The sequence below is a fragment of the Morus notabilis genome, unplaced genomic scaffold, assembly GCF_000414095.1.
Source record: "Morus notabilis unplaced genomic scaffold, ASM41409v2 Scaffold1242, whole genome shotgun sequence".
Lineage (NCBI taxonomy): Eukaryota > Viridiplantae > Streptophyta > Magnoliopsida > Rosales > Moraceae > Morus > Morus notabilis.
The window spans coordinates 1,350-13,458 of NW_010358947.1; the positions used below are offsets into that span (position 1 = coordinate 1,350).

Sequence of the window (12,109 nt, forward strand, 5' to 3'; positions counted from 1 at the left end):
AAAGATAAATCAGATATAAAATTTTCAAATTTTTCCCTCCTCTTCTTATAGTCAAGCTTCGCACAGCCACTCATATGAAGCCCAGATCGGCGAAGCCCCCCGCCGAAGGTACGGATTCGAATCTCATTGATGTGGCGACGCGTAGGAGAGTTCTCACGACCAGGCTTGGCGCGGTTGAGGAAGCTAGCGATAGACTTTGTGCCACGGAGTTGCGACCAGATTCGCGATGAGCCATCTTATTCCCATTGTCGAATATGAATTTTGTACTGATAAATTTGAACGAATAGTCAACAGAGATGGAGTTTTGAAGATTGTGAATATTGAGGTTTTGGGTCATGGATTCAAGTGAATAAGAGGTGTTTCTATCGATTCTTTTATAGTTTGTTTGAATAAGTGAACTAGTGAAGGCGTTTTGTTTTTGAATCATTGTTTTTGGTGGGCGTGCGTTCCATAGTTAAAGAGAACTTTTCTGCCATTGGATTTGCAGGTTTCTTGTTAAAGTCTTGAGGTTGAGGACGATGATTAGGGGATTTACAGTTGTTTTTTAATTGCCATTTTTTTTTATTTCTTCTTTATTATTTTTAATATTTAATCTTTTATTATAGAAATAATTAGAGTTTGACATCTTTGATTAAATTCTAATAGCATGTCAGATATCATAAATGTAAGTGGATGAAAAAGGGTAAATTGATCCGTTTTTTTATAAATTAAGAAGCGTTTTGAACCGTTTTAAAAAATAAAAAAATATTTTAAAACAGAGTATATAAAATCGTTTTAATAATAATTCCGTAATTCAAGCCAACAAAATCAAAGCACTCTCTCAAAAAAAAAAAAAAAAAAAATGCGTGTTTTCTCGCTTTCTACTTCCATACAACTCGGCTGCACATCTCCATCTTCCTTCTTCTCGCTTCCACCATTGCCCCACATCATCAATTCCAACAATCACACCACATTACCTTTCATCTTCAAGTCCAAGAAGAAGAAGAAGAACAGGACAAAGCCCATCCTCGTATTGGCCTATTCAAAGTCCAAAGATGTCTGGAGAAGAACATCATCATCACCATCACCCCACGAAACGACGCCGTCCGGCCAACTTCTCCACCGTCGTCACCCACGAGAACCGGCCTACTTGGATCACAGCGTGGACATGGACGAGCTTCTGAGGTCGATATGGCAGACCCAGAACGAGCAAGAGCTCTTTTCCGTACTCTCGCCGTACAAAGGCCGACAGCTCTCTATAAAGTTCATGGTTTTGGTGCTATCTCGCGAGACCGACTGGCAACGCTCGCTCGCCATTCTCGACTGGATTAATGAACAGGCTCTCTACACTCCCTCGGTCTTCGCTTACAACGTCGCTTTGCGAAACGTGCTTCGCGCGAAGCAGTGGCAAGTTGCGCACGGCCTGTTTGATGAAATGCGCCAGAGAGCTTTGGCTCCTGATAGGTATACTTATTCCACGCTCATCACTTATTTTGGGAAAGAGGGCATGTTCGATGCCGCGCTTTCTTGGTTACAGAAAATGGAGCAGGACCGGGTGTCCGGTGATCTTGTTTTGTATAGTAATTTGATTGAGCTTTCTCGAAAGTTGTGTGATTACTCCAAGGCAATCTCCATCTTTTCGAGATTGAAGTGGTCGGGTATTACACCGGACCTTGTCGCTTACAATTCGATGATTAATGTGTTTGGGAAAGCTAAGCTTTTTCGAGAGGCTCGTCTTCTGATAACGGAGATGAGGGCTGCAGGCGTCTTGCCGGATACGGTTAGCTATTCGACTCTATTGACTATGTATGTTGAGAATCAAAAGTTTATCGAGGCGTTATCCGTGTTTTCCGAGATGAATGAGGTCAGATGCCGTCTTGATCTCACGACTTGCAACATTATGATTGATGTTTATGGGCAGCTTGATATGGCTAAGGAAGCTGATCGGTTGTTTTGGAGCATGAGGAAGATGGGAATTGAACCTAATGTTGTGAGTTATAATACCCTTTTAAGGGTGTATGGTGAGGCTGAGCTTTTCGGGGAAGCCATCCATCTTTTCCGCTTGATGCAAAGGAAGGATATTGAGCAGAATGTTGTCACATACAACACTATGATTAAGATTTATGGTAAATCTCTTGAGCATGAAAAAGCTACGAATCTCGTGCAAGAAATGCAGAAGAGAGGGATCGAACCGAATGCCATTACGTACTCGACAATAATATCTATATGGGGTAAGGCGGGGAAATTGGACAGGGCGGCAATTCTGTTTCAAAAGTTGAGGAGCTCAGGGGTTGAGATTGATCAGGTTCTTTATCAGACAATGATTGTGGCTTATGAGAAAGCAGGCTTGGTTGCTCATGCTAAGCGCTTACTTCACGAGCTCAAGCGTCCAGACAACATTCCTAGGGAGACTGCAATAACCATTCTCGCAGGAGCTGGTCGCCTGGAAGAGGCTACGTGGGTTTTCCGTCAGGCTAGCGATGCTGGGGAGATAAAAGATATATCTGTCTTTAGCTGCATGATAGAGCTTTTCTCAAAGAACAAGAAGTACGCAAATCTCACTGAGGTTTTTGACAAGATGAGAGGTGTCGGGTATTTTCCCGATTCCAATGTGATTGCATTAGTCCTGAATGCGTATGGCAAGTTGCGAGATTTCGAGAAGGCAGATGCTGTATATAAAGAGATGCAGGAAGAAGGGTGTGTTTTCTCGGATGAAGTTCACTTTCAGATGATCAGTCTCTATGGTGCGCGAAAGGATTTCAAGATGGTAGAGGAACTGTTTGAGAGATTGGAGTCTGATCCTAACATTAACAAGGAGTTACATCTTGTTGTTGCCGGCATCTATGAAAGAGCAAATAAACTTAACGACGCATCGCGAATCATGAACAGGATGAATGACAGAGGAATTTTGAAATCGCGAATACCTTAAGAAGTTGATAACTGGTTATGTCCTATACATTTTTTCAAACTATTGTAAGCTACTCATTTTGCTGATTAATCTGTGAATATATTCTGCCATAGATATGTTTTTGTTACATATTCTTAAATCCAGTGCCTTTCTATTCTTCAACCTGCATTTATGTTTTTGAGAAAGACATCTCAAATGAATGGAAATGAGTTGAGTACTAGAAGAAATTCAAATAAATCCCATGGCCCCTCAACCTCAAACAGAAAGAAACAAATGAAATAAAAACATTTTCATGGCCTTTTTTTCTTTTTTTCTGCTAGGCTATTTATGTTATTTATGTTCATTAAAAAGAGCACATCTTTTAAAAAAGAAAAACAAAGATTTCTTGTGGGAAAATTTCAAACTACTGAAGTTAGTGCTCGTGGCGCCATCCTATTATAAAATCTGAAGAAAAAAATTCAGAAGGAAAAGAATTTGAAAACAAAGAGAAAATAAGTTATATATGAATGAATTAGATATGAATTTACACCGTCTTAGATACGGCTCACTAATCTCTTTAACTAACTAACAACCAAACTGACTTGACTATCCTGAAAAAAAGCTTATTTTGACCAAAAGATTTTTTCTGGTTAAGCCTATACGGTTAATCTCTTCTTAATCGTAAAAGAGCGTGGATTTTCTGCAATCCCATCTTAACGATACATTTAAAAACATTTTCTTTAAGGATTGTAACTTATTCGTTTATACTTTATTGCATACAGGTTTTGACTGATACTTTGCTTGGCATTTCAGGTACACCAACATCCATGCCCGCATTGCAAATATGTACAAAACAATGGTCATGGATGCCTTTTCTTTGTTATATGTCCATTTTGCTGAACCACCCCTCAAACAGTTCCCTCATAGGTAATTAGTTCTTAAAAAAAAAAGTAAAAAAAAAATAGAAAATAGGAAAAGAGCTGACCATAATGGTCATATCCTAGCATAATATATGTCTCTGAATGTCAGATTTAATTAAAATAATCTCTAAATTATAAATTATACGATCAGATTTGACTGTTGAAAACATAACCTAACAATTAAGGGCCCGTTTAGTTTGCTTATTCGAGTTGAGATGTGACTTTATGTGAGAGTTTTTTTACTGTAGCAAAAAAGTTAGATGTGACTGTTTCTGAGAGTTTTTTACTGTAGTAAAACTCGAATCGGTAAAATGAAGGGGCCTAAGTATCTTAACAATTAAGTATCTTTTTCATATAGCCTAGCAAAAAAAAAATCTCAAGCCTTTGTTGCATGCTTGCTTGGCAAACCTTTAACGCTTATCAGCTTATCTTCCATCATTTATGGTAAGATAGTGCCACAAGAGTCACCTGTCACCCCACCGCTCTTGAGTTAATTTAATCGTGCTATGCTGTGATCCCATCTTCCTATACGATGGAATTAAATCAACAGGCGTCCTATGATCAATAAATGGATTGCCCTTTTCAAGTCCTTGTTCTAGGCTCTATGCCATATATATGTCTGTCGCACATTCTTGACTTTGGAATGCTAAAAACGGCATGTAAAATGGAAATGGCTCCTTGTGTCGTTCCATAATTATCATTGTTACCAGACACTGGTTAACTTCAGTGGTAGCCGACTGATTAAGGATGGATTAGAATTTTCTTTCAGATAGGTAGAAGCAATTAAACATAGTAAAGCTAATGGGTGGCTGAGATTTAGATATCATTTACTAGATAAGTTAGGTAGGCAGTTTAGCAGGTGAGCGATGGCACTTCTAATGTTTTGGGTCCACGCTTGGCAAGTCTTTCCATGCCTTATATTTTTTTCTTTTTTCCTCCTTAAGATTTGTTCCTTCCTTTGGTACAAATACAGGTACAAAATTACGTATTGTGTTGACTAGTAATTCCTTTTTTGCTACAAGACCACTATTTTTAATTATTTAGATAAGCAGATTATAGGGGTCAACGTGCCTTGCATCCTTATTTTATGCCGGTTCAAACTACAAAATAAATAAATAAATAAATAAAACACTTATAAGATTAAGATACGATGCACTGAATGAGAATGAGTATAAGGAGCATATTAAAGAGGTTTTTTGGCATATAATCTCTAGGTTTGCGAGCCATGCTCTTCTTGCTTCCTAAATAATATTGCCTTAATTTTCTCCGAAATAGATTAGATCATTCCTCTCACTCTGGCTATTTTTTTTTTTTTCCTTCTTTTTTGTTGGACTAGTCAAAGGTTTAAGGATCTATAATCACAATAGATAAGTGCGTGAGAACACATTATGGAAGTATGAATTTTCCTGTCCAAGAAATATACCTTATTTTTTTAAGAAAAAAAAATGAACCACTTGATTCATGTTTGTTTTATATATATCACTATTGATTTCAATATTGCCCAAAATTATTACGTCAGAGTAAAACAAAGAAAACCAATACAAAATAATAAGATTTGGAAGTAATTGAACGCAACCGCATTAAAAGGACCGTAAAGTACACATTTATGCTATGCTAAATTAAAGATCAAATTACTTTGATCACTATCTCTTCCCTCTCTTCACATCCACTTTTGTTTTTCTTTTTTTTTTTTTTTTTGAAAGTGACTTTTGTTTTATTTATTCTTTTTCCGGAAAGAATTCCCATTTAGTTGGACCTAATAAATATTTCCCTGTGCTGAAATTGCACAGTTAAATAAAACTTATTCGTCAAATCTCTTCTTAGCAACTAAAAAAAAAAAAAAAAAAATCTGTAGCCTGATGAGAGAATTCCACTTTTGAAGTCAATGCATGTTAGGCATGAACAATCTAATTCATTTAAAAAAAGAACCATAGTCTTTGCCCTCTAATTGGTTAATTACGTAGTTGAATTAAATTACTTGGAGTTGAATTAAACAGTTTTGAGCTTAAATTCATTAATTGGTAATAGTGTATAATTACCGGTCTCAAAGTGGTCCCGTCTAAATTACGGCAAAATAAAAAAAAAAAAGAAAATTACAAAATACAAAAAATTAAAAATTAAAAACTTAAGAAACGGGGAAAATGAAACAATTTTATATAAGAGCTTCCAAATCATTTTCCAATCCCACTTTCACAATCAGACGCCCTCTCAGGTGAAGATACAATACCCATTGGTTCATTACCCAGCTTAACGAAAAAAGAAAAGGAAAAAAAAATTTATCGTTCGATTTTCCCTCATTTTCCTTCACTTTCCGTTCTTAGGAAGAAGCTCCGAGAAACTTTATGCGAATCAGTTGGGCGTGATTTGGAGGAGAAGAAGAAGAAGATGAAGAAGCTGAAGAGCTATTACATGCATCTGAGGAACCATCATGGTGGGGCGGAAAGGAAGTGGATCTTCCCTCTGGCGATAGGCTCGATCGTATCTCTCTTCCTCTTGTTTCTGACGACGTTAACCTCGTCGGACGGGACGCCTCTGCTTCCCTTCTACCGCTCCTTGACGGCGTCGAACTCCGTCTTCGTCGAATCCAAGCTCCATCCGGTCCCGGTCTCGAACCTTCCTCCGCCTCCGCGCTTCGCCTACCTCATCTCCGGCTCCAATGGCGACGGCAATATGCTGAAGCGGACGCTCGAAGCCCTCTACCACCCGAGGAACTGCTACGTCGTCCACCTTGACCTCGAGTCGCCGCCGGAGGAGAGGCTGGATCTGCAGAATTACGTGAAGGATCACCCGACCTACGCCAAGTTCGGCAATGTGAGGATGATCACAAAGGCCAATCTCGTGACCTACCGAGGACCGACCATGGTCGCCAACACGCTCCACGCCGCCGCGATTCTCTTGAAGGAAGGAGGCGATTGGGATTGGTTTATCAACCTCAGCGCCTCTGATTATCCTCTTGTTACTCAGGACGGTGGGTCTCTTGTCTTCCATAGTTCTCGATTCGAAATTTGGGAATTTTCTTCTTCTTCTTATTCTCGTGATTAATCTTATGTTTTTTGTTTTTTCTTTTAATCAGATCTGCTACACACGTTTTCGTACTTGCCACGGGATCTTAATTTCATCGATCATACCAGTAACATTGGGTGGAAAGAGTATGTGCTGAAAAGAAAGAAAGAAAGAAATTCAGATCTTTTTCGTTTCTTGCCTTATATTTTTGGTGGGTAAATTTGTTTTATTGAGTCTGCGACACTATATATTTTCAGGTATCAAAGAGCAAAGCCAATAATTGTAGATCCTGGGTTGTATATGACAAAGAAAGAGGATGTTTTCTGGGTTACACAACGGAGAAGTGTACCAACTGCATTCAAGCTTTTTACAGGTTATTATATACTTGTTATCATCTTTATTTTTCATTTTGGTTAACATAAGAGACAGTGTTGTTTTTCGTGTTGGGTTTATGTTTCTAAGTCAAGTTTCCATTTTTAGGTGATCAACATACAACATATTGATATCTGTTGTTTTTGCCGCTTTAACATTTTTCCAGTCGGGTGCAGATAACTGATTCTATTAAACTTTCGTAGGTGCACCTTATGTCTTGTTAGAGTAGAAATCATTGTCCTTTCTACTTTGATGTTCAACTTTTTATTTATTATTATTATTATTTTTTTTTTCATTGAGATCATGGAATTTCAGCAGATTGTTATACTGTCTTCAGGTGCCAGTTGATAAACCTTGGTACTATATTCATTAACACTAGAAAATGTTATCAAAAGAAGAAATAATTTATGGTTTGCATCCAAATGCATCATGTTCTCCTTAAGTCTGTCAATAATGATATTGAAAATCAAAATAAAGTTTAGAAGTGTGTGGTCGCTGTTTTATCTTTTAAGAACATGTGATGACAATTAGATGGAGGTATGGATTAAGAATTGGGAAAATGTGTTTCTTTTAATAATCAATTTATGAAAGGCCGGGCAGCTTTCTCTGAATATCATATGATTGCAGGAGGGACTAAATATTCTGGCTCTGCTTGTTTTTCTAGAATAGAAACTTTTTGAGCATAAATTTTTAGGGGACCAGTAGTTTTGAGAAGATTCTCGTTCCAGTGTTCTGTTTCCGATTTTAAATGACATATAAAACGCCATTTATTGATTCCTAGTAACCGTTCAACTTCAAGAATGAATTTTTAGAAGACTTTCCAAAAGTTCCTGTGTGAATACGTTGGATGGAACCATTGTGGGAAAAATGAAAAAAGCATATTTCTGGATATCACATTCTAGGTTGTAGGTAAATGGTTGTTTTTGATGCCAATAATGTGTAACAGCTTAGATTTTCAAAGATTGACTCACAGCTCTGGACCTGCTTGTTTTCATCAAAACTACTTGATGCCAGACAAACACATCAAGGATGTAGAGAGAGTAAGAGAGAGATAAAGAGATAAAGGAAGAGAAGTAAAGAGGGGAAGAGAAAGAAAATTTAGAATTCAGAAGGAAGAGAACAGGCGAGGAATTCTGAATAATCGATGTCATTGATCAAGTGTGTATTGAAAATTCAATCACTAGGCCCTATTTATAGAGAAGCAAAAACACCATAGTGGAAACTAACTAAATAACAGTGAAATGAGGGGAGAAGCAAAAACACCACCATAGTGGAAACTAACTAAATAACAGTGAAATGAGGGGAATTTACTGAAATGGTTTCTGGAAAACTACCAAACTCTACATAACGTTTTTTAAAAAAAAAACAAGAAATTCTAAACTCTATTTTTTAGTATCTGAAATATGTTTGTTTATGCCTCTCGACCTGCCATAGTTTAAATTGATTTGTGGGGTCAATAAGATGCTGCACCATATGTGTATTACCTAATGTGCAATTTACTTGTAGAAAATTATAGTGAGTGATAGATCCATTTTTCCGAAAGTTACTTATTGAGATAGATTGTATTTTCCTTTTGACTGGGGTTGGGGAAGTATATACAGGGAAAAGGAAAACATTTACTTGGTTAAGAGTTCCTAGTACTTTTGCAATTATGATATTCATGAGTATTCAAGTTTGCCTTTATTATTTATTCATTTTTGCTAAACATATACTTGGTCTACTCCAGTGAAATAGCTCTTGTTCTTGGAGATATAGCTTGAGTGGATCTTGAGTTCCTTACTGCATTCATTTGTTGAATGTTCATGGTTTTGTTCAAATATCATATTCACATTACAATAAGAATATTCCATGATCAGTGAAATTAGCTAGGTAAAAAAATGGTTAAATGTGTGCCATTTGTGTTGGATATTGTAAAATGGTATTCACAGAGTTTGACCTCATTGCAAGTTCTTGTTCAGTGTTCAAGACTATTGATAAAGGGACTGATTTTTGCTTTATGTTATAGGTTCGGCTTGGATGGCACTTTCTAGGCCTTTCATTGATTACTGCATATGGGGATGGGACAACCTACCTCGAACAGTTCTCATGTACTATGCAAATTTTATATCATCCCCAGAAGGATACTTCCATACTGTGATTTGTAATGCTCAAGATTTTCGCAATACAACTGTGAATAGCGATCTCCACTTCATATCTTGGGACAATCCTCCCAAGCAACATCCTCACCACCTCAACCATGCTGACATGAAGAGGATGATTGACAGTAATGCTCCTTTTGCAAGGAAGTTCCGCAGAGATGAGCCAGTGCTTGACGAAATTGATTCTGTGCTCTTGTCTCGCGGTCCTGGCTTGGTTGTTCCTGGTGGTTGGTGCATAGGAAGCAAGGAAAACGGCAGCGATCCATGCTCTGTTACTGGTGATACCACAATCCTCAGGCCCGGCCTTGGTGCTAAAAGGCTGGAAACTTTAACTAGCTATCTGTTATCACAGGAGAAGTTTCGACCGAGACAGTGCAAATAACAAATTTTCAAGAATTTTTTTTTAGGATGTGATTCTTGTGCAAATTGAGTTAGTTTTCACTTGAAGATGGAAGAAGCCACGATCTTTTAGTAGGAATTGAAGATGGGGGATTAAGCAGAGTCATATATCTGGCCTATAGAGTGACAAGAATGATTTGGACTTTGGCTGAACTACTCGACTAAAGAGATCTGGATACTTGCTGCAGTGATGACACGGTATGCACCGACCAAACTGATACACTAGCATAGCACATGGTTCCCCTTTTCTGTTTTTGTAAAATATTTAGAACCATATGTCCAGGTCCTGCTGTTACCAATGCAGCCGTAAATCTATGTTGGACCGATCATGCTTGTAAAAGTAATTAGAAGATGAATGTTCAAAAGAGGAAATTAAAGAAAACATTTTACCTGATTCTATTTTGCTGCTTCAGAGATGAGAATCCTTAATGTAGTACAAGAATTATATTCCTTGATTTGGATTGAAAAAACAATAATGTTTTCTTGCCTGTTTCATTAGGGGTGCCCATCTGATGTATTTGTCTTCTGATTTTATCGATTGCTGCTCTTAGGCACGTCACAAATCTAGAACAGATAAGTATTGAGGAGAAATCTTTGCTTTTAAGTGACACATTGAATTTCCTGGCGATCTATGCACTGCTCTGCTTGTTAAATAAATGTATACTCTGTTGTCTGTGGCTCTGTAGAGTTTTAAACGGCATTTATCTCATTAGTTGCATAACTTAATTTAATTTACGTCTGTTTGGTCCACATTTCAAAACCCTTTTAGCTATGTGGCAGGACATCTGAATCTAAAACCTAAATGTTGCTTTCCAGGGGCCTTTTTTTTTTTGTTATTGGTGGTTGAGGGAGGGTATCTGAATCCAGTTTACAAACATGTACCTTCGAACTCAAGATATTACCATCTAGCCACCAGCTAGTTGGGCTATTGCTTTCTCAATTTCTTGGAAGTAAAACAAAGAGATTTAATCACTAACTAGACTCTATGAGCTTAATCAATTAGGGATTTGATATTCGCCACTCGGCTTCATTGGACTTTATTTTATTTCCTCAAATGCCCATATTATACACTCATTTGGAATGGATATTCAACTTTTTTATTTTTCAAATGCCCATATCATTCTCAGAACTTTTTTATTTTCATCGCACCGAGTCTGTCTCTAATATTAATGTTAGGGACACCAACTTTCATAATAAATTTGATTTATTTCTTTTTATTGTATCTCAAGACTTCCAATATTAAAGGTGGATAGGCTAAGCCTACATCAGGTAAGAGAATTATCTTATTAGTCCCTCATATTCACTCTTTTCTTTCTCAGTGAGTCAATTTCTCTGTGGCTGCATTTCCTTTCTTCGAGTAGCACTAATGCAATGACCATCCATCATACCATCGAAGTTCAACTATTTGATTATCTTTGTCCAAAACTTTCAGAACATAACTCGTCATCTATAGCTACTCGTCTAAATTCTGTAAAATTGGCCTTAATAAATCTTTTTTTTAAAAACTAAGTCTTTAATAAATCTTTAGACAATAAAAAGTCCTTTATTATGAATATTATAACTTAAACTCTTCAAAATAAATTTGGAATTTATCAAATCTTAACCTCAAAATGTGTCAAACTTCCCAATTTTCATGAAAGTTCAATAGCGCTAGGGATTCTTACCTTAATAACCAAGGGGATAACAATCTTCTAGCATGTATTTAGAGGTGTCGTTTATCTATCCTTGTCCTCGTCTGTAGAAAATAAAAGAATCATTCGTTTATTCTAAAATTACGAAATTGCCGAGAGTTAAAATGATCCAAATAGGATTATTTTTCTGATTTCCAGATTCTCTCCTTTGTGTGTGTGTGTGTGTGTGAGTGAGTGAGAGATACAGAGTATCACACATCATCTGAGCGAAACAGCTTCGGATATCACGAAAATGTTTAAACGACAATGGAAAAAAAATAATAAAACAAGAATGTCAGAAAACGACATTATCTTCATAAAACGATAGCATCGTAACTAGGCAGTCCTAAAGACGATATCATCTTATATATATATATATATATGTATGTATATATATATATATATATGTATGTATATTATTTTATTTAACAACGGCAACGACCAAAAACCAAAAATAAATCTAGACGACAGCTAATTAAGAAATATGCATAGAACGACAACATTAGATATGCGACAATTTTATAAGGACAATATGTTATAAAACAACACCATTTTTTTTTTCTTTTCTTTTTTTGAGAAGTAAAACAACATCATCTTTGTAAAGCGACGGATTTGTTATAACACAACACATGTTCATGAAAGACTAAATAATATGGTCACGTCAATATAAAATGGTATGATCTTAAGATATAGAGAGGGGGAAAAAAAAACATTACGCAAACCAACAAAGTGACCTACACG

General features: G+C 36.7%; 2 protein-coding genes across 2 annotated transcripts; both read left to right on the forward strand.

Annotated features, from left to right (window-relative positions):
- The first annotated feature begins 749 nt into the window (after nucleotides 1-749).
- On the forward strand, nucleotides 750-3,770 carry LOC21393765 (pentatricopeptide repeat-containing protein At5g39980, chloroplastic). The gene is made up of 2 exons (XM_010093608.2): nucleotides 750-2,952; nucleotides 3,680-3,770. Exon 1 carries the CDS (start codon nucleotides 842-844, stop codon nucleotides 2,906-2,908), a length of 2,067 nt encoding a protein of 688 aa, XP_010091910.1. The 5' UTR covers nucleotides 750-841; the 3' UTR covers nucleotides 2,909-2,952; nucleotides 3,680-3,770.
- Nucleotides 3,771-5,964: 2,194 nt separating this feature from the next.
- Nucleotides 5,965-10,092, forward strand: LOC21393766 (beta-glucuronosyltransferase GlcAT14B). Its single transcript, XM_010093609.2, has 4 exons — nucleotides 5,965-6,754; nucleotides 6,860-6,935; nucleotides 7,047-7,162; nucleotides 9,167-10,092. The coding sequence occupies exons 1-4, from the start codon at nucleotides 6,172-6,174 to the stop codon at nucleotides 9,679-9,681; spliced, it is 1,290 nt and encodes a 429-aa protein (XP_010091911.1). The 5' UTR covers nucleotides 5,965-6,171; the 3' UTR covers nucleotides 9,682-10,092.
- Nucleotides 10,093-12,109: the final 2,017 nt, after the last annotated feature.

Excerpts from the sequence above, each read along its gene's own strand:
- LOC21393765 (XM_010093608.2), top strand. The coding sequence starts at position 842 with ATGCGTGTTTTCTCGCTTTCTACTTCCATACAACTCGGCTGCACATCT.
- LOC21393766 (XM_010093609.2), top strand. The coding sequence starts at position 6,172 with ATGAAGAAGCTGAAGAGCTATTACATGCATCTGAGGAACCATCATGGT. Across the intron at positions 6,755-6,859 it reads TCCTCTTGTTACTCAGGACG|ATCTGCTACACACGTTTTCG; the intron begins GTGGGTCTCTTG and ends TCTTTTAATCAG. Across the intron at positions 7,163-9,166 it reads TGCATTCAAGCTTTTTACAG|GTTCGGCTTGGATGGCACTT; the intron begins GTTATTATATAC and ends TTTATGTTATAG.